The sequence below is a fragment of the Temnothorax longispinosus genome, chromosome 6 (genome assembly GCF_030848805.1).
Source record: "Temnothorax longispinosus isolate EJ_2023e chromosome 6, Tlon_JGU_v1, whole genome shotgun sequence".
NCBI lineage: Eukaryota > Metazoa > Arthropoda > Insecta > Hymenoptera > Formicidae > Temnothorax > Temnothorax longispinosus.
Genome location: NC_092363.1, coordinates 19,112,229 through 19,137,971, shown reverse-complemented (window position 1 = coordinate 19,137,971; position 25,743 = coordinate 19,112,229). Strand labels below are relative to the sequence as shown.

The 25,743-nt window shown below is 31.8% G+C and overlaps 5 protein-coding genes and 1 pseudogene across 11 annotated transcripts; all 6 read right to left on the bottom strand.

Annotated features, from left to right (window-relative positions):
* Positions 1-355: 355 nt before the first annotated feature.
* Positions 356-11,593, bottom strand: LOC139814677 (uncharacterized). Of its 5 annotated transcripts, none has more exons than XM_071781117.1 (5): positions 3,396-3,432; positions 2,217-3,295; positions 1,968-2,054; positions 1,221-1,896; positions 356-1,068 (listed from the first exon to the last, which is right to left on the bottom strand). In XM_071781117.1, the coding sequence occupies exons 2-4, from the start codon at positions 3,288-3,290 to the stop codon at positions 1,801-1,803; spliced, it is 1,257 nt and encodes a 418-aa protein (XP_071637218.1). In that variant the 5' UTR covers positions 3,291-3,295; positions 3,396-3,432; the 3' UTR covers positions 356-1,068; positions 1,221-1,800. The 5 variants fall into 5 exon arrangements, with proteins under 5 accessions (XP_071637218.1, XP_071637217.1, XP_071637216.1 ...); XM_071781116.1 differs by lacking the exon at positions 3,396-3,432 and adding an exon at positions 9,848-9,981 and having other exon boundaries at positions 359-1,068; XM_071781115.1 differs by having other exon boundaries at positions 374-1,303; positions 1,723-1,896; positions 2,217-3,603.
* On the bottom strand, positions 5,709-9,906 carry LOC139814679 (uncharacterized). The gene is made up of 4 exons (XM_071781122.1): positions 7,155-9,906; positions 6,876-7,022; positions 6,626-6,712; positions 5,709-6,552 (listed from the first exon to the last, which is right to left on the bottom strand). Exons 1-4 carry the CDS (start codon positions 7,941-7,943, stop codon positions 6,457-6,459), a joined length of 1,119 nt encoding a protein of 372 aa, XP_071637223.1. The 5' UTR covers positions 7,944-9,906; the 3' UTR covers positions 5,709-6,456.
* Positions 11,594-12,744: 1,151 nt separating the features above from the next.
* LOC139814678 (uncharacterized) lies at positions 12,745-14,943 on the bottom strand. Of its 2 annotated transcripts, XM_071781121.1 has the most exons (4): positions 14,279-14,943; positions 13,878-14,011; positions 13,635-13,721; positions 12,745-13,562 (listed from the first exon to the last, which is right to left on the bottom strand). In XM_071781121.1, exons 1-4 carry the CDS (start codon positions 14,940-14,942, stop codon positions 13,467-13,469), a joined length of 981 nt encoding a protein of 326 aa, XP_071637222.1. In that variant the 5' UTR covers position 14,943; the 3' UTR covers positions 12,745-13,466. The 2 variants fall into 2 exon arrangements, with proteins under 2 accessions (XP_071637222.1, XP_071637221.1); XM_071781120.1 differs by having other exon boundaries at positions 13,878-14,943.
* Positions 14,944-16,023: 1,080 nt separating this feature from the next.
* LOC139814675 (uncharacterized) lies at positions 16,024-18,040 on the bottom strand. 2 transcript variants are annotated; one of them, XM_071781112.1, is made up of 3 exons: positions 16,689-18,040; positions 16,237-16,323; positions 16,024-16,162 (listed from the first exon to the last, which is right to left on the bottom strand). In XM_071781112.1, the coding sequence occupies exons 1-3, from the start codon at positions 17,763-17,765 to the stop codon at positions 16,067-16,069; spliced, it is 1,260 nt and encodes a 419-aa protein (XP_071637213.1). In that variant the 5' UTR covers positions 17,766-18,040; the 3' UTR covers positions 16,024-16,066. The 2 variants fall into 2 exon arrangements, with proteins under 2 accessions (XP_071637213.1, XP_071637214.1); XM_071781113.1 differs by having other exon boundaries at positions 16,040-16,158.
* Positions 18,041-19,248: 1,208 nt separating this feature from the next.
* On the bottom strand, positions 19,249-21,743 carry LOC139815118 (uncharacterized; annotated as a pseudogene).
* A 1,077-nt stretch (positions 21,744-22,820) lies between these two features.
* Positions 22,821-24,919, bottom strand: LOC139815183 (putative gustatory receptor 28b). The gene is made up of 3 exons (XM_071781885.1): positions 23,873-24,919; positions 23,379-23,465; positions 22,821-23,304 (listed from the first exon to the last, which is right to left on the bottom strand). The coding sequence occupies exons 1-3, from the start codon at positions 24,395-24,397 to the stop codon at positions 23,209-23,211; spliced, it is 708 nt and encodes a 235-aa protein (XP_071637986.1). The 5' UTR covers positions 24,398-24,919; the 3' UTR covers positions 22,821-23,208.
* Positions 24,920-25,743: the final 824 nt, after the last annotated feature.

Below are 25,743 nucleotides of genomic sequence, written 5' to 3'. Positions count from 1 at the left end.
TACCACTCAATAAAGCAATTAAAAGTAATTGCATTTTACATATTTAATATTGCTGTTGGGTTTATGGTAAGATTTTTTTTCGATTTGCTATAATTATTAGCTCTGATCGTTAAGTATGCTTCTATATTAAAAGCTTGTTTCAACGGAATCAACGACAATCTTACGAATCTTCGGGAACTCGTGCCACATTTATTTAACCGGATCTAAGCAGGAAAATCTATTCCAGTGATGAAACTCAAAGCTCTGAAAAAGCAGCATCTGATGATCAGCGATACAGTGCAGATGTTGAACTTAGTCTTCAGTTTACAACTTATTCTCGCTTCCATAGCCATAATTTTCTGCGATATTACTTTCAGCCTGTATTTTTACGCATCGATGTGGCCAGGATTCGCAAATGAGTTACAAGATCTTTGGTACTCATATTTCTTAGCGCTCATAATATATCAGTCTTTAAAAATGTTTTCGATTATTTGGGCCTGTGAGACCGGTAAGAATCAAGCTCTTGAAATCGGCCAACCGTTTACGCCGTGTTTAATAGGATTAGCGATGAAAATGTGAAAGACGAGGTAATGTATTGTAATGCAATTTAATTTATACATTTTTATGAACATTTGTTAATATTGATGCGATTTGTTTGTACACCTATATTTGACTTTATGATGTTTTAACGTTGCAGTTGCAGCTGTTCTCTTTGCAAATATTGCAACGCAAAAATATTTTAATACCACTGAGTATGTAATAGCAATTACGCTAAAGAGTCCTGGGTACGCCACTGCCCTTTGTGCCTCCATGAATGTCGATTATATAGAGATTGTACATTAACTAAATAAAGCAGACACAGGTGACGACGGTCGAAAAAAGTAACGTGATTTGGAAACCTCGAAGACCGAAGCGTTGATCTTATACGGAAATATTCCGAGAATGCGGCAAATGGTGAAGGATGGATACATGAACGATTCAAAATCCGTGGCGTAGAACAATCGCCATTTTTTCCGCATTTTGGCATTGGCTCGTCCTTGTATTTTCGACAGGCTGAACATAATTAGTGGAGAGTCTTTGAAGAGCAGCCTGTTAAGAATTATTAATCACTACATAAATGCACTTTATTATCAAACAGATCATGATTGAGAGAGCTTCATTCTTAGTACGGCTTTAGAGTTTTGCTTTTTACAACAAATATGTATACCGATATGTACTCTTCATTGTCGATCTATACATACCGAATTTGAATTTAAAACTGCAAGAGTGTCAAGTTATGAGGACTCAATGGGTCACTTGTTAGTCGTGAAGTAACCATGGCGCTCTTCGATCGACAATTGCCATCATTAAAACGTAAACATAAAAAAATAATGTGTAATTGCTTAACAAATATGAATTATTCGTACATACACGAAGCATAAGACATACACTGCATATTATCCACATGGATCAAGAACTGTCTCAAGGTTCCATTAATAAAGACTAATCATTTTTAAACTCTATATTTTTATTCAAACAGAATGTTCGATCGATTATTCAAATAGAATGCTCAATTATGCATTTATTACGTTCATAGTTTGACTGTGCACTTAAAGAAACAAAACGTATTCCTTTACAACTGGTTATTAACACATATGTGATATAAGATTTTCTCTATGTATATGTATTACATAAGTATATGCAAGTTTCTCTATAACTATAAAGCACCACAAGAGACTCTACTCACAACGATATCCTACTTACAAGGATATAAAAAAAATATTAAAAATATATTTTCTATGTTCGGTCATGTGTGTTCGATTCAATGCATCTTTTTGTTAACTAGAGCGTATCCTTTAAAGTTTTTCCACCGCAAGAACTCGAAATGAACAGGAATTGTATCAAGATCAATACATAGGTGACAATGGCACCGGCTATCTAAAAGAGAACATCATAAAATAAAGCTAAATATACATTTATTTAATGATAGCAAATAAGTGATTGCTCACCTCAGTGAGGAGCGTAGCGTCCACGGTAAGCCCCTTTGCGGAGAACGTATTTTCACAATGCGATAATTGCAAGGAAAATAGTCGCATCTGTAACGTCAGATCAAATAATTGTTAAATACAGGATTAAAAGATGTAATTATAAATTTGAAAAATTATCATATTAAAAATTGCATTAGTATATGCTACGCATAATTAGGAAGATTTATATAAAATATGCCACTAAAGTTATAATTTTTTATAAAAATTTACCTCATATTTTATTTGCTTATTGCTGGCACTATTAAACACGTCGTAAACGGTGCTATTGATTTCCATGGCTTGATTCTTGCCGGTTTCGCAGGCCCACACTATCAGCACCAATTCTGCAAAGTATACTGATACAGCTGTAATACAGGCCACAAGATACATCTGGCGTTCTTCATTGCTCAGATGTATACCCTGATTCCCCAGCTGTATTTGCATTAAGTAAAAGTACAGGTTGAAGGTGATTTGAGTGAAACTCATAATTATCATTGAAAGAAGGTGCAAACTGAAGACCATTTTTAGCGTATGTACTGCGTCGCTAAGTGCCAGATGCTGCTTTTTCAAAGCTATAATTTCCATCAGTAGAAATGGAATTCTTTGCTCGTGATTGGTGCCGCTCAAGAGATATGGCTCACCATTCGTCACGACTTTTCGCAGATTCGCCAGATTGTCGTTGATTTGCTTGAAACAAGCTTTTAATATGCAAACACAGTTCATATATAGCATATTCATCTGAAACATCAACAACTGAATGTACGATATAAGAAACTGGCGCCAGACACTATACTGCATTGTGATCATACACATCAGTAATAGCACGACTAGAAAGAAGAATCCTAGAATGTCCTTGGCATGGATCAGCCTAGATAATTTCTGATATGATTCCGAAGGTAATTTCAAAGAGAGCTCCAACAAGGTCTGAAGAAAACGCATTCGTGGTCCACTCAGAATGAATGCGGTGACTGCCATAAGAACACCAATAATGGAGAAACAGTTATGTTGAAGTATCTTGGTTGTCACAATGTCTTTATTTAAACTATTTTCAGAAATATTGAGATCATAGAGATTTATTAATTCGAAGATGCAAAAAACGCCCGTAATGATAGTCGAAAGTATGTAGCGTGGTTTGCAAGTTTTGATGGTCGAAGCGTTGATCTTGTATGGAAATATTCCCAGAATGCGGCAAAACATGAAGCAGGGATACATCAACGATTCAAAATCCGTAGCGCGGAATAGCTGCCATATTTTTCCTTTTCTTTTTCCTTTGAGTCCTTGGAACATCGATGACGTGTTGAACATGTTCACTGAATCATTATTGAACAACGATAATCTAAATCATAGACTATAATATATATAAGAAATATTAATTATGTTATCACTGCACTCTTATATCAATCTGTTTACAAGAATTTATTTTCTAAGTGTATAACTTTCTGCTGCATTCCTACAACTAATAAATAAACTGAAATAAATTTCTTCCAGTCTATATGTACCTGACGAGTTTAATTTTAAAGCTAATTAACAATTATTGTGTCATGTTGCAAAACAGAACTTAAGAATTTTTTATGTCATAATGTAACTACGACTTTTTGCTTATCATCTCCGAAGCACGCATAAGTTAATGATGTGTAATTGCTGTGTCACAATCTTGCGCATCTAGAACTTGTACAAAACGAACAAACATTATCAAGATATTTCACAATTTTTTATTAGATTCATATATAGGTAAGTAAAAAGTTATAGCAGATAGATCTCGTGCTGATATAAATTCAAGAACAAAAAGGCAAACTTTTACTTTACATAAATGTTGCTGTTGGACTCATATGGTAAGATTTTTTCCGACTGACTATGATTATTAGCAATGCACTTACTTTCTACTCCTTTCTGGCATTTTGTGAATATACATGCTATATAATGTTTTAATTAATTAAATTAAAAGTTTCTTACACTCGTATTTCTTTTCCATTATCTTTTATTAAAAGTAGACATTATGCTTATAATATAGTATCTATGCCTAAAAGAGATTAAATTATATATATTAATTATGGACTATCGATATTGGTATAATGGAAATTAGAATAGAGATAAAACACAAAAAATAGATTTCAACATCGTGCCATAAAAATATCGAATATTCTATACATGCATTAAAAACATGAATTTTTAGAGCAAAAAGTCAAAGGAGAGGAAACTACCATTATCTTAGAGAATTACTTATCCACGAATGGATATTGTGCAGTAGATATTATCTGTTTCATGTTTGCATACTTAATTTAATAAATCGCGACAATTACACATCATTATTGTATACATTGACTCTCGAGAGCACAGTCCATCGAAAAGCACCATAGTTACTTGACGCATAACAAAATATTCATTTAGCCTTGTCTCGCTTGAGTCAGCAATTGTTTGTAGTTTTGAACTTAAATTCTTTGACAATGAGTATAAAGGACTAGCAATGTAGTTTACGTCATCATTTACGCTTACTTCTTCTCTATTCAGTTATAAGTTAGAATTTTATTCGACGAAACGAATAAGCATTATATCTGTTGTTTTGATTATGACTTATTGTTAGTAAAATATATTCCTTTCTTGTAAATTCCCTGATCTAGCAAGTCAATTTCTATTTAGCTTATAACGACTAGAAAAACTAATGTTTTTAATTACTTGCTGCGATAATTATATATAGGCAATAAATAATCGAAGTCCGTAGACGATTCGAAAAATATTACCGAAAAAGTTTGTGCAGTTTCTTATATTAAAAATTCCAAGCTGCAAATGTGGACGAATTGTTTCATCACGCACATTAAACATTTGAGTAAGTTATTGGCACATTACTTTCGAATTGTTTTTAATAGCGACACGTAATTTTTCATTATCCATAATAAATCGAGTTTCATTGAACAAAGTGGTGCATATTTAAATAATTCACCTGCGAAAGTAAACATTTTAAAACATTTCTGTGCGGTACGTTCTCTTACCGCGTCGTCTTCAAATGCCACACATATCTCACGAGCCGCATCTGCAGCCTCCGAACCGAATTTAACTTCATAAAGCAAACAAGTTCGAATTACAATAGATTCAACTGACATTTTAAAAGAGTTTAAACTCACAGAAAAAGTATACACAGCAAATCAAAATGCATCGATTGATGCGTATTCGTGCCTTATGACGCACATAAGAACTTGAACTCCGCAAGCTGCTAAAATAAAATAATTTATTGCAGTGAATTTTACCGAAAATCGCACAAACTTCTTTGGTTATTTAATGTTCCACGAAACATCGAATAACTGAATGCAAGCGCGATGATAGTTTCATGTATTGCGCTAATTTACAATTATATCTTCTTTTAGTTATTTTTCCCTGCAATGTAATAAAGTGCTCATCGCATTCTACATTAAACTGGAATCGGAATTATTGATTTCTAACAATGTATTACATTATAAAGCCTTTACGTCTAAAACTTAATATTTATCACATGTATAATGATTATAATTGTGAATTGATTTTGATTACAATAAATCGTAATCTTAGCTGTAAGCCAGATATGTATCCGTCATTCGAGAATGAATGAGAACATTATTTTCGAAACCGCTATCGCAAATAAATCACTGTTAGATAAATCATCATTATAAGTATGTAAACTGATTCATTATAAGGTATAAGAAATTCTTTGTTTTATATATATTTCCATGAACTTATTTTATTATTATCTACTTAAAAAACACACCTTGAACATAATATTTAAAACATATTTATCGTATTTTATATATATAAAGTAACAAACGTCAAAATAATATAAATCCTCCTTGATTCAAGAAAAAAAATATACCTACATCACAGAAATCTCAGAAATTACAATTTCGAATTCGCAAGATTGCATTAATCATTGAATTTTCGTATTAATATTACCATTAATACGACATAATACAATAATAATGTAAAAGTAATTTCTCTTTTATTTATATGTATATTATTAGAGTACCGTAATGTATTAATCATTGCAGAGCACCATTTCATCCGAAACACGATTTAACATCTATATTAATTATACATATTCTTACATACTACAAATATATTTTATATTGAGCTAACTTATTAATATCTAAACATTAATCTATATAAATTACAACACAAAAGTAATTACAAAATTAGATTTTGAAATGCGTTTAATAATTCCAAAGTGATATTTCTCAGATATGCATTTACTACGTACACAGTCTGACTGTGCACTTAAATAAATAAAACATATCTCTTTGCAACTGGTTATTAACACATATGTGATATAAGATTTTCTCTGTGTAAATGTATTATTTAAATATATGCAAGTTTCTCTATAACTATAAAGCACCACAAGAGACTCTACTCACAACGATATTCTACTTACAAAGATATAAAAAAAATATTAAAAATATCTTTTTTATGTTCGGTCATGTGTGTTCAATTAAATGCATCTTTTTATTAACTAGATCGTATCCTTTAAAGATTTTCCACCGCAAGAACTCGACATGAACAGAAATTGTATCAAGATCAATACATAGGTGATAATGCCACCTGCCATCTAAAAAAAACAACATCATAAAATAAAGCCAAATATACATTTATTTAATGAAAGCAAATGAGTGATTGCTCACCTCAGTGAGGAGCGTAGCGTCCACGCTAAGCCCCTTTGCGGAGAATGTATTTTCACAATGCGATAATTGCAAGGAAAATAGCCGCATCTGCAACGTCAGATCAAATAATTGTTAAATACAGAATTAAAAAATGTAATTATAAATTTGGAAAATTATCATATTAAAGATTGCATTAGTATATGCGACACATAATTAGGAAAATTTATATAAAATATGCCATTAAAGTTATAATTTTTTTATAAAAACCTACCTCATATTTTATTTGCTTATTGCTGGCATTATTGAACACGTCGTGAACGGTGCTACTGATTTCCATGGCTTGATTCTTGCCGGTTTCGCAGGCCCACACTATCAACATCAATTTTATAGAGTAATATGTTACAGCTATAATACAGGCCTAAAAAAAAATCTGTCTATCTTCATTGCTCAGATATAAACCCAGGTGTATTTGCATTAAGTAAAAGTACAGATGAAAGATAATTTGAGTGAAAGTCATAAGTATCGTGGAAAGAAGATGCAAACTGAAGACCATTTTTAGTATATGTACTGCGTCGCTGATTGCCAGATGCTGCTTTTTCAAAGCTGTAATCTCCATCAGGAGAAATGGAATTCTTTGCTCGTGATAGGTGCCGCTCAAGAGATATGGCTCACCATTCGTCACGACTTTTCGCAGATTCACCAAATTGTCGTTAATTTGCTTGAAACAAGCTTTTAATATGCAAACACAATTCATATATAGCATATCCATCTGAAAAATCAGCAATACAATGTACATTATAAGCAACATGTGGTGCCAATCACTATACTGCGGGTTGGTAATATATGTCAGCATTTGCACGACTATAACGAAGAATCCTAGAATGTCCTTAGCATGGATCAGACCAGATAATTTCTGATATGATTCCGAAGGTAATTTTAAAGAGAGCTCCAACAAGGTCTGAAGAAAACGCATTCGTGGACCACTCAGAATGAATGCGGTGACTGTCATAAAAATACCAATAATGGAGAAACAGTTATGTTGAAGTATCTTGGTTGTCTCAGTGTTTTTATTTAAACTACTTTTAGAAATATTGAGTTCATAAAGATTTATTAATTCGAGGATGCAAAAAACGCCGATAACAATAGTCGAAATAATATAGTGTGGTTTGCAAGTCGTGATGGTCGAAGCGTTGATCTTGTATGGACATATTCCCAGAATGCGGCAAAACATGAAACAGGGATACATGAACGATTCAAAATCCGTAGCGCGGAATAGCTGCCATATTTTTCTTTTTCTTTTTCCTTTGAGTCCTTGGAACATCGATGACATGTTGAACATGTTCACTGAATCGTTATTGAATAACGATAATCTAAATCATAGACTATAATCTATATAAGAAATATTAATTATGTTATCAGTGCACTTTTATATCAACCCGTTTACAAGAATTTCTTTTCTAAGTGTATAACTTTCTGCTGTACCTATTCCTACAAGTAATAAATAAACTGAAATAAATTTTTCCCAGTCTACATATCTGCACCTGACGAGTTTAATTTTAAAGCTAACTAACAATTATTGTGTCATGTTGCAAAACAGAACTTAGGAATTTTTTATGTCATAATGTAACTACGACTTTTCGCTTATCATCTCCGAAGCACGCATAAGTTAATGATGTGTAATTGCTGTGTCACATAATCTTGCGCATCTAGAACTTGTACAAAACGAATGAACATTATCAAGATATTTCACAATTTTCCATTATGTTCATATATATAGGTAAATAAAACGTTATAGCGAATATCTCGTGCTGATATAAATTCAAGAAAGAAAAGGCAAACTTTTACTTTACATAAATGTTGCTGTTAGACTCAGGGTAAGATTTTTTCCGAGTTGCTATGATTTATTAGGAATGTACCTACTTTTTACTCTTTTCTAATATTTTGAATATACATGCTATATAATGTTTTAATTAATTAAATTAAAACTTTTTATGTATTTCTTTTCCATTATCTTTTATTGAAATTAGATATGTAATTATGCTTAAGGCAGATTAAATTATTAATTTAAGAACTGTCGATATTGGTGTAATGAAAATTAGAATGGAGGTAAAACACAAAATATTGATTTCAACATTGTCTCATAAAAATATCAAATATTCTATACAATCTATACATGCAATAAGATATAAATTTTTGAAGCAAAAAGTCGAAGAGGAGGAAACTGTCATATCTTATTGTTAGCGAATTATTCATCCACGTACAGTCGATATTATCTGTTTCATGTTTGCATACTTAATTCGATGGGTCGCAACAATTACACATTATTATTTTACACATTGGCTCTTGAGAGTACAGTTATCCGTCATTACTTGACGCATAACAAAATATTCCTTTAGCCCTGTCTCGCTCGAAGGTAGCAATTGTTCGTAGTTTTGAACTTAAATTATTTAACAATGACTGTAAATAATACTAACAATGTATTTCACATAATCATTTATGCTTATTTCTTCTCTATTCAGTTATAAATCAGAATATTACGATAAATCGCAATCTGTCTATAAACCGTATGTATCCGCATTGAATAAACATTATTTTTGAGACTGTTGTCGCAGATAAATCACTTTTTAATTAGATGAAACAAACAAGATGCAGATATAATATTTCTATTATTATTGTGAAATTATAATGTTGATTTATCATAAAGTAGAAATTTCTACATACATTTTTAACTTATTTTATTATTGCTTAATTAAATCAAACATCTGTAACATAAATTTATTTACTATTTCTACATATATAAACTACCAAACGTTAAAGTTGCAATTCTCTTGATTCAAGAAAATTATATATATATATATCCACTGCACACACAGAAGTCTCAGAAATGAGAGAAACTTTATGATTCATAAATAATAAAGTAATAAAAAAGTACAATTTTGTGGGATACTTGTTAAATATAAAAAAAAGGCATTGTATAATGAATGACAACGGAAAAAATGTTTCAAAATTACACGTCTTTCAGTTTGCAACGCAGAGTGTTGAGATATGATTTTAAATTCACAAGATTACATTTATCACATAATTATCGTATTATTGTATTAATATCGCCATCTATATAACATCAATGAAAATTGTAAATATTTGAGTTTGTGACTGTATTTTTCTAAGTCGTTGATGTATGAAAATATCTCTATAAGCATAAAGCACCATGATATACTCCGCTCACAACGATATTCTACTTACAATAATAAAAATAGGTACATTTAAAGTATCCTTTCAATGCATCTCTCTGTTAGACCATATGTTATATAGATTTTCCATTGCAAGAACTCGACATATACAGGAATTGTATCAAGATCAATACATAAGTGGTAATGCCGCTTACCATCTAAAAGAACACATTCATAAAATAAAGCTAAATAAACCTACATTTATTAATGAAAGCAAATGAGTGATCGCTCACCGCAGTGAGGAGCGTAGCGTCCACAGTAAGCCCCTTTGCGGAGAATGTATTTTCACAATGCGATAATTGCAAGGAAAAAAGCCGCATCTGCAACGTCAGATCAAAGAATTGTTAAATATAGAATTGAAAGATGTAATTATAAATCTAGTAAATTACAATATTAAATATTGCATTGGCATATGCCGGCACATAATTAAAAAGATACATAAAACATGCCACTAAGGTTATAATTTTTTAAAAATTTACCTCGTATTTTATTTGCTTATTGCTGGCACTATTAAACACGTCGTGAACGGTGCAACTGATTTCCATGGCTTGATTCTTGCCGGTTTCGCAGGCCCACACTATCAACCCCAATTCTATAGAGTAATATGTTGCAGTTCTAATACAGGCTTCGTAATACATATCTTTTTCTTCATTGCTTATAGGCTCAGCCCCATGTATTTTCATTAAGTAGTAGTACAGTTTGATAGTGATTTGAATGAAAGCCATAAGTATCGTAGAAACAAGTTGCAAACTAAAGATCATTTTTAGCATCCGTACTGCGTCGCTGATTGCCAGATGTTGCTTTTTTAAAGCTATAATCTCCATCAGTAGAAATGGAATTCTTTGCTCGTGATAGGTGCCGCTCAAGAGATATGGCTCATCTTTCGTCACGAGTTCTTGCAGATTCACCAAATTGTCGTTAATTTGCTTGAAACAAGCTTTTAATATGCAAACACAATTCATATATAGCGTATTCATTTGTAAATCCAGCAAAACGATGTATAGTAGAAGAGACTTGCGCAAGACACTAAGTTCTAAGCTGAAATATATCGGTATTTGTACGACTATATAGAAGAATCCAATAATGTCCTTGGCATGAATCAGTCTAGATAAATTTTGATATGATTTCGTAGGTAATTTCAAAGAGACCTCCAGTATGGTTTTAAGAAAACGCATTCGTAATCTACTCAAAATGAACGTGGTGACTACTATGAAACCACCTACAGTATGGGTAGAATTAAAATCAATTAACTCGGGTGTCCCGACGTTTTCAGTTACATAATTTTTAGAAATATTGAAGTCATAGAGATTTATTAATTCGAGAATGCAAAAAACGCAGATAATAATTGTCGACAGAATATAGCGTGGTTTGCAAGTCTTGATAGTCGTAGCGTTGATCTTGTATGGAAATATTCCCAGAATACGACAAAACGAGAAGCAAGGATACATCAACGACACAAAATCCGTAGCGCGGAATAGCTGCCATATTTTTCCTTTTCTTTTTCCTTTGAATCCTTGGAACATCGATGATGAATTGAACATGTCCACCGAATCGTTATGGGAGAACGATAATCTAACCCATAGACTAATATATAAGAAATATTAATTATGTTATCAGTGCACTATTCATCAACGTGTTTAGAAGAATTTTCTTTTTAGTAACTTTTTGCTGTGTTCTCACGGCTAATAAATGAACTGAAATAAATTTCTCGCAGTCCATCTGCACCTGACGAGTTTAATTTTAAAACTACTAACAGTTATTGCAGTTATTAAGTTATATTACAAAACAGAACTTAGGAATTCTTATGTTATAATGTACCTGACTACGATCTTTTGCTTATCACCTCCTAAGCAGGCATAAGTTAATGATGTATAATTACTATGTTACGTAATTCATAATCTTGCGCATCTAGAACTTGTACAAAACGAACGAACATTATCAAGATATTTCACAATTTTCCATTATATTTATATGTAGGTGAATAGAAAGTTATGGCAGATACATCTCGTGCTGATATAAATTCAAGAACAAAAAGGCAAACTTTTATTTTGTATAAATGTTGCTGATGGACTCAGGGTAAGGTTTTCCCAATTTGCTATTATTTTTAGAATTGCACCTACTTTTTCTACTCTTTTCTGATATTTTGTGAATATACATGCTATATAATGTTTTAATTAATTAAATTAAAAGCTTCTTATACTCCTATTTCTTTTTTATTATATTTTATTGAAATTAGATGTGTAATTGTGCTTAAAGCAGATTAAATTATTAATTTAAGAACTGTCGATATTAGTATAATAAAAATTAGAATGGAAGTAAAACACAAAAAATAGATTTCAACATTGTGTCATCAAATATTCTATATATGCAATAAAAATATGAACTTTTGAAGCAAAAAGTCGAAGAGGAGGAAATTGCCATATCTTAGAAAATTACTCATCCACGTGCAGTCGATATTATCTGTTTCATGTTTGCATATTTAATTTGATGGGTAGCAACAATTGCACATCATTATTCTACACGTTGACTCTCGAGAGTACAGTTGTCCATCGAAAAGCACCATCATTACTTGCATAACAAAATATTCCTTTAGACTTGTCTCGCTCGAAGGTAGCAATTGTTCGTAATTTTAAACTTAAATTCTTTAACAATGACTGTAAATAATACTAACAATGTATTTCACGTAATCATTTATGCCTATTTCTTCTCTATTCAGTTATATATTAAAATATTACGATAAATCGCAATCTATCTATAAACCGTATGTATCCGCATTGAATAAACATTATTTTCGAGACTGCTGTCGCACAGAAATCACTTTTTAATTAGATGAAACAAACCGATGCGGATATAATATTTCTATTATTGTGAAAGTATAATGTTGACTCATCATAAAGTAGAAGTACTATATACATTTCTATTAACTTGTTTTATTATTGCTTAATTAAATCAAACATCTTCAACATAAGAGATATTAACTGTTTTCTAATACATATATAAGCTAGCAAATGTTAAAATCGCAACTCTCCGTTGATTCGTATATATATATATTGAATTTAAAACTGTTAGAATGTCAAGTGGTAAGGACTCAATGGATCACTTGTTAGTCGTGAAGTAATCATGGCGCTCTTCAATCGACACTTGTCATCAATGGAACGTAAACATAAAGAAATAATCTGTAATTTCTTAACCAATATGAATCATTCGTACATACACGAAGCATAAGACATACACACTGCATATAATCCACATGGATCGACAACTATCTCAAGGTTATTCCATTAATAAAATCTAATTATTTTTAAACTCTATATTTTTATTCAAACAGAATGTTCAATCGATTATCCAAATAGAATGCTCAATTATGACTTTATTACGTTGTACATAATTTGACTGTGCACTTAAATAAACAAAACGTATCCCTTTACAACTGGTTATTAACACATATGTGATATAAGATTTTCTCTATGTATATGTATTACATAAGTATATGCAAGTTTCTCTATAACTATAAAGCACCACAAAAGACTCTACTCACAACGATAACCTACTTATAAAGATAAAAAAAAATATTAAAAATATCTTTTCTATGTTCGGCCATGTGTGTTCGATTAAATGCATCTTTTTATTAACTAGAGCGTATTCTTTAAAGTTTTTCCACTGCAAGAACTCGAAGTGAACAAAAATTGTATCAAGATCAATAGATAGGTGATAATGCCACTTGCCATCTAAAAGAATAACATCATAAAATAAAGCTAAATATACAATTATTTAATAAAAGCAAATGAGTGATTGCTCACCTTAGTGAGGAGCGTAGCGTCCACAGTAAGCCCCTTTGCGGAGAACGTATTTTCACAATGTGATAATTGCAAGGAAAATAGTCGCATCTGCAACGTCAGATCAAATAATTGTTAAATACAGGATTAAAAGATGTAATTATGGAAAATTATTATATTAAAAATTGCATTAGTATATGCAACGCATAATTAGAAAGATTTATATAAAATATGCCACTAAAGTTATAATTTTTTATAAAAATTTACCTCATATTTTATTTGCTTATTGCTGGCACTATTGAACACGTCGTGAACGGTACTACTGATTTCCATGGCTTGATTCTTGCCAGTTTCGCAGGCCCACACTATCAACACCAATTTTATAGACAAAAATGTTACACCTAGAACACAGGCCACAAAATTAGCCTGTTTTTGTTCATAGCTCATATATAAAGCTAGGTGTATTCGCATTGAGCAAAAGTACAGATAGAAGGTAATTTCAGTGAAAGTCATAAGTATCGTGGAAAGAAGATGCAAACTGAAAACCATTTTTAGCGTATGTACTGTGTCGTTGATTGCCAGATGCTGCTTTTTCAAAGCTATAATCTCCATCAGTAGAAATGGAATTCTTTTCTCGTGATAGGTGCCACTCAAGAGATATGGCTCACCATTCGTCACGACTTTTCGCAGATTCACCAGATTGTCGTTGATTTGCTTGAAACAAGCTTTTAATATGCAAACACAATTCATATATAGCATATCCATCTGAAACGTCAACAAGTATATGTACGATACAAGAAACTGGCGCCAGACACTATACTGCACTCTGATCATATACATCAGCAATATCACGACTAGAAAGAAGAATCCTAGAATGTCCTTGACATGGATCAGCCTAGATAGTTTCTGATATGATTCCGAAGGTAATTTCAAAGAAAGCTCCAACAAGGTCTGAAGAAAACGCATTCGTGGTCCACTCAGAATGAATGCGATGACTGCCATAAAAACACCAATAATGGAGAAAGAGTTCTCATGAAGTATCTTGTTTGTCTCAGAGTCTTTAAGTAAACTTTTTTTAGAAATATTGAGATCATAAAGTTTTATTAATTCGAGGACGCAAAAAACGCCGATAATGATAGTCGAAAGAATATAGCGTGGTTTGCAAATCTTGATGGTCGAAGCGTTGATCTTGTATGGAAATATTCCCAGAATGCGGTAAAACATAAAACAGGGATACATCAACGATTCAAAATCCGTAGCGTGGAATAGCTGCCATATTTTTCCTTTTCTTTTCGCTTTGAGTCTTTGGAACATCGATGACGTGTTGAACATGTTTACACTGAATTGTTATTGAGAGAAGAACGATAATATAAATCATAGACTACAATCTATATAAGAAATATTAATTATGTTGTCAGTGCACTTTTATATCAACGTGTTTCCAAGAATTTCTTTTCTAAGTGTAAAACATCCTGCTGTATTCTTACAACTAATAAATAAACTGAAATAAATTTCTCCCAGTCTATCTGCACCTGACGAGTTTAATTTTAAAGCCAACTAACAATTATTGTGTCATGTTGCAAAACAGAACTTAGGAATTTTTTATGTCATAATGTAACTACGACTCTTTGCTTATCATCTCCAAAGCACGCATAAAATGATGTATATAATTGCTGTGTCACATAATTCATAATCTTGCGCATCTAGAACTTGTACAAAACGAACATTATCAAGATATTCACAATTTTCCATTATATTCACACATAGGTAAATAGAAAGTTATAACTGATATATCTCGTGCTGATATAAATTCAAGAATAAAAAAACAAACTTTTTTACTTTACATAAATGTTGCTGTTAAACTCAGGGTAAAATTTTTTCCAAGTTGTTATGATTATTAGCAATGTATCTACTTTTTATTCCTTTCTGATATTTTGTGAAGATACATGCTATATAATGTTTTAATTAATTAAATTAAAATTTTTTTATGTGTTTCTTTGACATTATCTTTTATTGAAATTAGATATGTAATTATGCTTAAAGTAGATTAAATTATTAATTTAAGAACTGTCGATATTGGTGTAATGAAAATTAGAACGGAGGTAAAACACAAAATATTGATTTCAACATCTCATAAAAATATCAAATATTCTATACATACAATAAGATATACATTTTTGAAGCAAAAAGTCGAAGAGGAGGAAATTGCCATATCTTAGAGAATTATTCATCCACGTGCAGTCGATATTATCCGTTTCATGTTTGCATACTTAATTTGATGGGTCGCAGCAATTGGACATCATTAGTTTACACAATGGCTTTTGAGAGTACAGTTGTCCATCGAAAAACACTATCATTACTTGAAGCATAACAAAATATTCCTTCAACCTTGTCTTGCTCTAAGGTATCTTCTATGTTCGGCCATGTGTGTTCGATTCAATGCATCTTTTTGTTAACTAGAGCGTATCCTTTAAAGTTTTTCCACCGCAAGAACTCGAAATGAACAGGAATTGTATCAAGATCAATACATAGGTGATAATGGCACCTGCTATCTAAAAGAGAACAACATCATAAAATAAAGCTAAATATACATTTATTTAATGAAAGCAAATGAGTAATTGCTCACCTCAGTAAGGAGCGTAGCGTCCACAGTAAGCCCCTTTGCGGAGAACGTATTCTCACAATGCGATATTTGCAAAGAAAATAGTCGCATCTGCAACGTCAGAACAAATAATTGTTAAATACAGGATTAAAAGATGTAATTATAAATTTGGAAAATTATTCTCCTCTTCTAAAAAGGAGATGTGAAGTTTATTGTTGTCGCTTTTCCGCGATGCCGATTGGTTCTCTTGCTGCGCTTACTTCATTTGCAGCTGTCATTGTATATTTTGACAGTTGTGTGTATCAAGGAGTTAATAATGTAATAGTAATAGCATAATGTTAAAGCTAAATAGCGCGCGCGAAGCGCGCGTCTGTAGTGTCTAGTATATTAAAAATTGCATTAGTATATGCGACGCATAATTAGAAAGATTTATATAAAATATGCCACTAAAGTTATAATTTTTTATAAAAATCTACCTCATATTTTATTTGCTTATTACTGGCACTATTGAACACGTCGTGAACGGTGCTACTGATTTCCATGGCTTGATTCTTGCCGGTTTCGCAGGCCCACACTATCAACACCAATTTTATAGAGTAATATGTTACAAGGCCTATACAGGCCTTACGTAAAATCTGTCTTTCTTCATTGCTCAGATATAAACCCAGGTATATTTGCATTAAGTAAAAGTAGAGATTGAAGATAATTTGAGTGAAAGTCATAAGTATTGTGGAAAGAAGGTGCAAACTGAAGACCATTTTTAGCATCTGTACTGCGTCGCTGATTGCCAGATGCTGCTTTTTCAAAGCTATAATCTCCATCAGTAGAAATGAAATTCTTTGCTCGTGATAGGTGCCGCTCAAGAGATATGGCTCACCATTCGTCACGACTTTTCGCAGATTCACCAGATTGTCGTTGATTTGCTTGAAACAAGCTTTTAATACGCAAACACAATTCATATATAGCATATCCATCTGAAACGTCAGCAACCAATTGTAAATTAGAAAAGAAGTTTGCCAGACATCAGCCATCTCTTGCAACTTGATAACCATTATCAGAAATTCCACGACTAGAAAAAAGAATCCTAGAATGTCCTTGACATGGATCAGACTAGATAATTTCTGATATGATTCCGAAGGTAATTTCAAAGAGAGCTCCAACAAGGTCTGAAGAAAACGCATTCGTGGTCCACTCAGAACGAATGCGGTAACTGCCATGAAAACACCAATAATGGAGAAACAGTTTTGTTGAAGTTTCGTGCTTGTCTCAATGTCTTCATGTAAACTCCTTTTAGAAATTGAGAAATTTATATCATAGAGATGTATTAATCCGAGGATGCAAAAAACGCCGATACTGATAGTCGAAAGAATATAGCGTGGTTTGCAAGTCTTGATGGTCGAAGCGTTGATTTTGTATGGAAATATTCCCAGAATACGGCAAAATATGAAACACGGATACATGAAGGATTCAAAATCCGTAGCGCGGAATAGCTGCCATATTTTTCCTTTTCTTTTTCCTTTGAGTCTTTGGAACATCGATGACATGTTGAACATGTTCACTGAATTGTTATTGAAAAATGATAATCTATATCACAGACTATAATCTATATAAGAAATATTAATTATGTTATCAGTGCACTTTTATATCAACAAGTTTACAAAAATTTCTTTTTTAAAAGTATAACTTTCTGCTGTATTCCTACAACTAATAAATAAACTGAAATAAATTTCTTCCAGTCTATCTGCACCTGACGAATTTAATTTTAAAACTAACTAACAATTATTGTGTCATGTTGCAAAACAGAACTTAGGAATTTTTTATGTCATAATGTAACTACGACTTTTTGCTTATCATCTCCGAAGCACGCATAAAATGATGTATATAATTGCTGTGTCACATAATTCATAATCTTGCGCATCTAAAACTTGTACAAAACGAACGAACATTATCAAGATATTCACAATTTTCCATTATATTCATACATAGGTAAATAGAAAGTTATAGCTGATATATCTCGTATTGATATAAATTCAAGAACAAAAAGGCAAACTTTTACTTTACATAAATGTTGCTGTTGGACTCAGGGTAAGATTTTTTCCGAGTTGCTATGATTATTAGCAATGTACCTTATTTTTATTTTTTTCTGATATTTTGTGAATATACATGCTATATAATGTTTTAATTAATTAAATGAAAACTTTTTATGTATTTCTTTTCCATTATCTTTTATTGAAATTAGATATGTAATTATGCTTAAGGCATATTAAATTATTAATTTAAGAACTGTCGATATTGATGTAATGAAAATTAAAATAGAGGTAAAACACAAAATATTGATTTCAACATTGTCTCATAAAAATATCATATATTCTATACATACAATAAGATATAAATTTTTGAAGCAAAAAGTCAAAAAGAAGAAAACTGCCATATTTTAGAGAATTATTCATCCACGTGCAGTCGATATTATCTGTTTCATGTTTGCATACTTAATTTGATGAGTCGCAACAGTTACACATCATTATTCTACACATTGGCTCTTGAGAGTACAGTTATCCATCGAAAAGCACCATCGTTACTTGACGCATAACAAAACATTCCATTACCCTCGTTTCGCTCGAAGGTAGCAATTGTTCGTAGTTTTGAACTTAAATTCTTTAACAATGACTGTAAATAATACTAACAATTTCACGTAATTATTTATGTTTATTTCTTTTCTATTTAGTTATAAATCAGAATATTACGATAAATCGCAATTAGTTATGAACTGTATGTATCCGCATTGAATAAAAACATTATTTTTGAGACTGTTATCGTAAATATATAATTTTTTAATTAGATGAAACAAAACGATGCAGATAAATATTTCTATTATTGTGAAAGTATAATGTTGACTCATCATAAAGTAGAAATACTATATACATTTCTATTAACTTATTTTATTATTGCCTAATTAAATCAAACATCTCCAACATTAGAGATATTAACTGTTTTCTATTATATAATCTAGCAAATGTTAAAATCGCAACTCTCCGTTAATTCAAGAAAATTATATATATATACATGTATCTATATATAATATAATTTCAATTTGCAAGATTGCATTTATTACTAAACTATCATATTAATATCGCCATCAATTTAACATCTATGCAATAAAAATGTATTATTTCTTTTATCTATTTGTTATATATTATTAACGTACTGTTAATAATCGCAGAGCGACATTTTATCCGAAACACGATTTAACATATTAATTATATATTTTTTTACATATCAGAAATATATTTTACATTCAGCGCTAATTATTAATTTAATTAAGTTTAATTTATAGAATTTATAACGCAAGAGCAATTAAGAAATTAAATTTACATATATGTATCCCTAGAAGAATACTGTCACAATTTGAAAGAATTCAATTGTGTGTAAGTTAAACCCATAGAAAGTATGCCTAAAATGTTACTTGTGTGCTAGAACAGTGTCACAAGTTTATATGCAAAATCCGTCGCACAGGGCAGAAGTGTCATTATTTTTTTAAACCGGTTCTATGTTGCGCGGCGGTCGCTGATTGTATAGCTTCAAAAGTGAATTATCAACTGAATCACATCAGACCTCTTTAAGAAACAGTATTAAGTTTCATTATAACAAAATATCATACTTGTAATTACGATAATTATCTTACAATTTACAAAAATTGAATTAATTTTGTTTTTTTCCTCTCCTGAAAATTGCGAATATTTAAGTGACCGTATTCTTCCGGAGGTTCAATATATGCAAATATCTCCATAAGCATAAGCACCATCGGAGACTCTGCTCGCAACGATATTCTACTTACAGTGATAAAAATAGGTACATTTAAAGTATTTTTCAAAATATCTCTCGGTTAACTAGATCATATGTTTCAAAAAGATTGCCATCGCAAGAACTCGACATAAATAGGAATTGTATCAAGATTAATATATACGTGGTAATGCACCTACCATCTAAAAGAACAATATCATAAAATAAAGCTAAACATACCTGCAGCATTTATTTAATGAAGGCAAATGATTGATCACTCACGCAGCTAAGGAGTGTTGCGTCCACAGTAAGCCCCTTTGGCGGAGAATACATTTTCGCAATGCGATAATTGTAAGGAAAATAGCTGCAACTACAATTTTAGATCAAAAAATTTTCAAATATAGGATTAAGAGATGTTATTATAAATCTGGTAAATTAATATATTAAAAATTGCATTAGTATGTGCGGGACATAATTTAAAGAATATATAAAATATGCCACTAAAGTTGTTAGTTCTTTAATTCACCTCATATTTTTTTGCTTATTGTTGGTGCTATTGAACACGTCGTGAACGGTGCTACTGATCTTCATGGCTTCGTTCTTGCCGGTCTCACAAGCCCATACTATCAACAACATTTTTACAGAATAATATGTACAGCTGTAACAAAGGCCATATCATAAATATGTCTTTCCTGAGTGCTCATAGATGAACCCCCTTGTATTCGCACTACGTAAAAGTACAGGTTGAAGATGATTTGAGTGAAAGTCATAACTATCGTTGAAAGAAGGTGTAAACTGAAGACCATTTTTAACATCTGCACTGCGTCGTTGATTGCCAGGTGCTGCTTTTTCAAAGCTATGATCTCCATCAGTCGAAATGGATTCCTCTCCTCGTGATAGGTATCGCTCAAAAGATATGGCTCATCATTCATCGCGAGTTTTCGTAGATTTATCAGATTATCGGCGATTTGTTTGAAGCAAGCTTTTAATACGCAAACACAATTCATATATAGCATATCCATTATAAATCCCAGTAAGAAGATGTATAGTAGAAGAACCTTGCGCGAGACATCAATCTGCATTTTGGAATAATATACCGGTACATGCACGACTACAAAGAGGAATCCAAGAATGTCCTTGGTATGGATCAGTATAGATAAATTCTGATATGATTTCGGAGGTAATTCAAAGAGAGCTCAGTAAGGTCTGAAGAAACCGCATTCGTGGTCCACTCAAAATGAATGTGGTGACTACTGTGAAACCGCCGATAATGTAGTACAAGTTACGATCAAGTAATCTGGGTGTCCCAATACCTTTGAATGCAACATTTTTCGAATTATTCATGTCATAGAGAACTTTAAATTCGAGAATGCAAAAAACGCAGATAATGATGGTATCTCTTTGATAGGATATAGCGTGGTTCGCAAGTCCTGATGGTCGAAGCGTTGATCTTGTATGGAAATATTCCCAGAATGCGACAAAACGAGAAGCAAGGATACATCAACGACACAAAATCCGGAGCGCGGATAGCTGCCATATTTTTCCTTTTCTTTTTCTTTCGGTCCTTGGAATATCGATGACAAATTGAACATGTTCGCCGAAGCATTTAGGATGAACGATAATCTGAGAGATATTAATTATGCCGTAAATGCATTGTGACATCAACGTGTTTACAAGAACTTCTTTTTTAAATGTAGATTTTTGCCTATTCACACGACTAACGCGTAAACTGACATAAACTTGCAGTCTATCTGCACCGGACGAGTTAATTTTAAAACTACTAACAATTTTTACGTCGTGTAGCAAAACAGGACTCAGGAAATTGTGAGTTATGATATATCGTGGTTTTTTTGCTTATTATGAAACACGCAGGGGTAATGATATATTATTTTTGATATATATATATATTATATATATATATATATATATCATTATCAGTGCGTGTTTCATATATATAGAAAATATAACTTCCTTCTTGAAGCACTAAGGTAATGATATACAATTTCTTGTCATATAATTCATAACCTTGCGCATCTGAAACATGTAGAACGAGTGAATGTTATCAAGATATTTCGCTATTTCCCATTAGATTCATATAGGTAAATAGAGAGAGTACAGTAATTAAATATATTGTGCCATATAAATTCAAGAACAAAAAGGTAAGTTTTAATTTAAATAAAACAAAATTTTTTTGTTAATATATATAAAAGCATTTTACAAATTTTAATAAACAAACACACATAACGACGGTCGAAAGAATGTAATGTGGTTTAGAAATCTCGAAAACGAAGCATTGATCTTATACGGGAATATTCCAGGAATGTAGCAAAAGGTAAATGAGAGATACATCAATGATTCGAAATCCGTAGTGTGGAACAATTGCTATCTTTTCCACATTTTGGCATTGGCTCGTCCTTGTAACTTCGACGACAAGCTGCAATGAAAAGAATTAGTGGAGTGTCGTTGAAGAACTAAAAATTTTAAAGATTATTAATTACTTTATAAATGCACTTTATTATCAATAGATCATGATTAAGAGAGCTTCATTCTTGGTATGGCTTTAGAGTTTTTCTTTTTACAACAAATATGTGTACCAATATGAACTCTTCATTGTCGATCTATGCATACCGAATTTGAATTTAAAACTGCAAGAGTGTCAAGTTATGAGACTCAATAGGTCACTTGTTAGTCGTGAAGTAACATGGCGCTCTTCGATCGACACTTGTCATCATTGGAACGTAAACATAAAGAAATAACGTGTAATTGCTTAACCAATATGAATCATTCGTACATACACGAAGCATAAGACATACACTGCACATTATCCACATGGATCAAGAACTATCTCAAGGTTCCATTAATAAAGACTAATCATTTTTAAACTCTATATTGTTATTCAAACAGAATGTTTGATCGATTATCCAAATAGAATGCTCAATTATGTATTTATTACGTATATAGTTTGATTATTCACTTAAATAAACAAAACGTATCCCTTTACAACTGGTTATTAACACATATGTGATATAAGATTTTCTCTATGTATATATGTATATATTATATTACATAAGTATATGCAAGTTTCTCTATAACTATAAAGCACCACGAGAGACTCTACTCACAACGATATCCTACTTACAAGGATATAAAAAAAATATTAAAAATATCTTTTCTATGTTCGGTCATGTGTGTTCGATTCAATGCATCTTTTGTTAACTAGAGCGTATCCTTTAAAGTCTTTCCGCCGCAAGAACTCGAAATGAACAGGAATTGTATCAAGACCAATACATAGGTGATAATGGCACCTGCTATCTAAAAGAGAACAACATCATAAAATAAAGCTAAATATACATTTATTTAATGAAAGCAAATGAGTGATTGCTCACCTCAGTGAGGAGCGTAGCGTCCACAGTAAGCCCCTTTGCAGAGAACGTATTTTCACAATGCGATAATTGCAAGGAAAATAGTCGCATCTGCAACGTCAGATCAAATAATGGTTAAATACAGGATTAAAAGATGTAATTATAAATTTGGAAAATTATCAATTAAAAATTGCATTAGTATATGCGACGCATAATTAGGAACACGGAAAAAAAAGGTTTTGCTGCAAATCTATTTGTTAAATATGAGACAACTAACATTTTTTGCTGCGAGAGCTAATTAATTTTGCAATAATAACAAAACATTTTGTTGCAATAGCAAACAGTTTTGCTGAACTTTACTATTGCAGCAAAAGGTTTTGCTATAATTGCAAAATTAATTATCTCTCGCAGCAAAAAATGTTAGTTGTCCGTATAGTAACAATCCTTAGCTAAATTTTTTTCCGTGAAGATTTATATAAAATATGCCACTAAAGTTATAATTTTTTATAAAAATTTACCTCATATTTTATTTGCTTATTGCTGGCACTATTGCACACGTCGTGAACGGTGCTACTGATTTCCATGGCTTGATTCTTGCCGGTTTCGCAGGCCCACACTATCAACACCAATTCTACAGAGTATATTGCTACAGCTATAATACAGGCCTTAAGATAAAGCTGGCGTTCTTCATTGCTCAGATGGCTCATATGTAAACCCTGACCGCCCAGCTGTATTTGCATTAAGTAAAAGTACAGATTGAAGATGATTTGAGTGAAAATCATAAGTATCGTGGAAAGAAGATGCAAACTGAAGACCATTTTTAGCATGTATACTGCGTCGCTGATTGCCAGATGCTGCTTTTTCAAAGCTATAATCTCCATCAGTAGAAATGGAATTCTTTGCCCGTGATTGGTGCCGCTCAAGAGATATGGCTCACCATTCGTCATGACTTTTCGCAGATTCACCAGATTGTCGTTGATTTGCTTGAAACAAGCTTTTAATATGCAAACACAATTCATATATAGCATATCCATTTGAAACATCAGCAAGTGAATGTACGATATAAGAACTGGCGCCAGACACTATACGGCACTGTGATTATACACATCAGCAATAGCACGACTAGAAAGAAGAATCCCTAGAATGTCCTTGGCATGGATCAGCCTAGATAATTTCTTATATGATTCCGAAGGTAATTTCAAAGAGAGCTCCAACAAGGTCTCAAGAAAACGCATTCGTGGTCCACTCGAATGATGCGGTGACTGCCATAAAAACACCAAGAATGGAGAGAAACAGTTATGTTGAAGTATCTTGGTTGTCACAACGTCTTTATTTAAACTATTTTTAGAAATATTGAGATCATAGAGATTTAGTAATTCGAAGATGAAAAAAACACCGATAATGATAGTTGAAAGAATATAGCGTGGTTTGCAAGTCTTGATGGTCGAAGCGTTGATCTTGTATGGAAATATTCCCAGAATGCGGCAAAACATGAAGCAGGGATACATCAACGATTCTAAATCCGTAGCGCGGAATAGCTGCCATATTTTTCCTTTTCTTTTTCCTTTGAGTCCTTGGAACATCCGATGACATGTTGAACATGTTCACTGAATCGTTATGAACAACGATAATCTAAATTATAGACTATAATCTATATAAGAAATATTAATTATGTATTAGTGCACTTTTATATCAACGTGTTTCCAAGAATTTCTGTTTTAAGTGTATGACTTTCTACTGTATTCCTACAACTAATAAATAAACGAAATAAATTTCTCCCAATCTATTCGCACCTGACGAGTTTAATTTTAACTAACAATTATTGTGTCATGTTGCCAAAAACAGAACTTAGGAATTTTTTATGTCATAATATAACTACGACTTTTTGCTATCATCTCCGAAAGCACGCATAAGTTAATGATGTATAATTGTTGTGTCCATAATTCATAATCTTTCGCATCTATAACTAGTACAAAACGTATGAACATTATCAAGATATTTCAACAATTTTCCATTATATTCATATATGCTTAAATAGAAAGTTGTAGCGGATATATCTCGTGCTGATATAAATTCAAGAACAAAAAGGCAAACTTTTACTTCACATAAATGTTGCTGTTGGACTCAGGGTAAGATTTTTTCCGAGTTGCTATGATTATTAGCAATGTACCTACTTTTTACTTTTTTCTAATATTTTGTGAATATACATGCTATATAATGTTTTAATTAATTAAATTAAAACTTTTTATGTATTTCTTTTTCATTATCTTTTATTGAAATAGATATGTATTATTAATTTAAGAACTGTCGATATTGGTATAATGAAAATTAGAATGGAGGTAAAACACAAAATATTGATTTCAACATTGTCTCAAATCTGTATTTAAAA

What these genes read in the sequence shown, in the direction of transcription:
- LOC139814677 (XM_071781116.1), bottom strand. Translation starts at nt 3,290, where the DNA reads ATGTTCAACACGTCATCGATGTTCCAAGGACTCAAAGGAAAAAGAAAA. An exon ending in ATAAGCAAATAAAATATGAG is followed by an intron (nt 2,055 to 2,216) that starts GTAAATTTTTAT and finishes CTGACGTTACAG; the next exon opens with ATGCGACTATTTTCCTTGCA. An exon ending in ACGCTACGCTCCTCACTGAG is followed by an intron (nt 1,897 to 1,967) that starts GTGAGCAATCAC and finishes GTTCTCTTTTAG; the next exon opens with ATAGCCGGTGCCATTGTCAC.
- LOC139814678 (XM_071781120.1), bottom strand. Translation starts at nt 14,942, where the DNA reads ATGTTCAACACGTCATCGATGTTCCAAAGACTCAAAGCGAAAAGAAAA. An exon ending in ATAAGCAAATAAAATATGAG is followed by an intron (nt 13,722 to 13,877) that starts GTAAATTTTTAT and finishes CTGACGTTGCAG; the next exon opens with ATGCGACTATTTTCCTTGCA. An exon ending in ACGCTACGCTCCTCACTAAG is followed by an intron (nt 13,563 to 13,634) that starts GTGAGCAATCAC and finishes TTATTCTTTTAG; the next exon opens with ATGGCAAGTGGCATTATCAC.
- LOC139814675 (XM_071781112.1), bottom strand. Translation starts at nt 17,765, where the DNA reads ATGTTCAACATGTCATCGATGTTCCAAAGACTCAAAGGAAAAAGAAAA. An exon ending in ATAAGCAAATAAAATATGAG is followed by an intron (nt 16,324 to 16,688) that starts GTAGATTTTTAT and finishes CTGACGTTGCAG; the next exon opens with ATGCGACTATTTTCTTTGCA. An exon ending in ACGCTACGCTCCTTACTGAG is followed by an intron (nt 16,163 to 16,236) that starts GTGAGCAATTAC and finishes GTTCTCTTTTAG; the next exon opens with ATAGCAGGTGCCATTATCAC.
- LOC139814679 (XM_071781122.1), bottom strand. Translation starts at nt 7,943, where the DNA reads ATGTTCAACATGTCATCGATGTTCCAAGGACTCAAAGGAAAAAGAAAA. An exon ending in ATAAGCAAATAAAATATGAG is followed by an intron (nt 6,713 to 6,875) that starts GTAGGTTTTTAT and finishes CTGACGTTGCAG; the next exon opens with ATGCGGCTATTTTCCTTGCA. An exon ending in ACGCTACGCTCCTCACTGAG is followed by an intron (nt 6,553 to 6,625) that starts GTGAGCAATCAC and finishes TGTTTTTTTTAG; the next exon opens with ATGGCAGGTGGCATTATCAC.
- LOC139815183 (XM_071781885.1), bottom strand. Translation starts at nt 24,397, where the DNA reads ATGTTTCAAATGGATATGCTATATATGAATTGTGTTTGCATATTAAAA. An exon ending in ATAAGCAAATAAAATATGAG is followed by an intron (nt 23,466 to 23,872) that starts GTAAATTTTTAT and finishes CTGACGTTGCAG; the next exon opens with ATGCGACTATTTTCCTTGCA. An exon ending in ACGCTACGCTCCTCACTGAG is followed by an intron (nt 23,305 to 23,378) that starts GTGAGCAATCAC and finishes GTTCTCTTTTAG; the next exon opens with ATAGCAGGTGCCATTATCAC.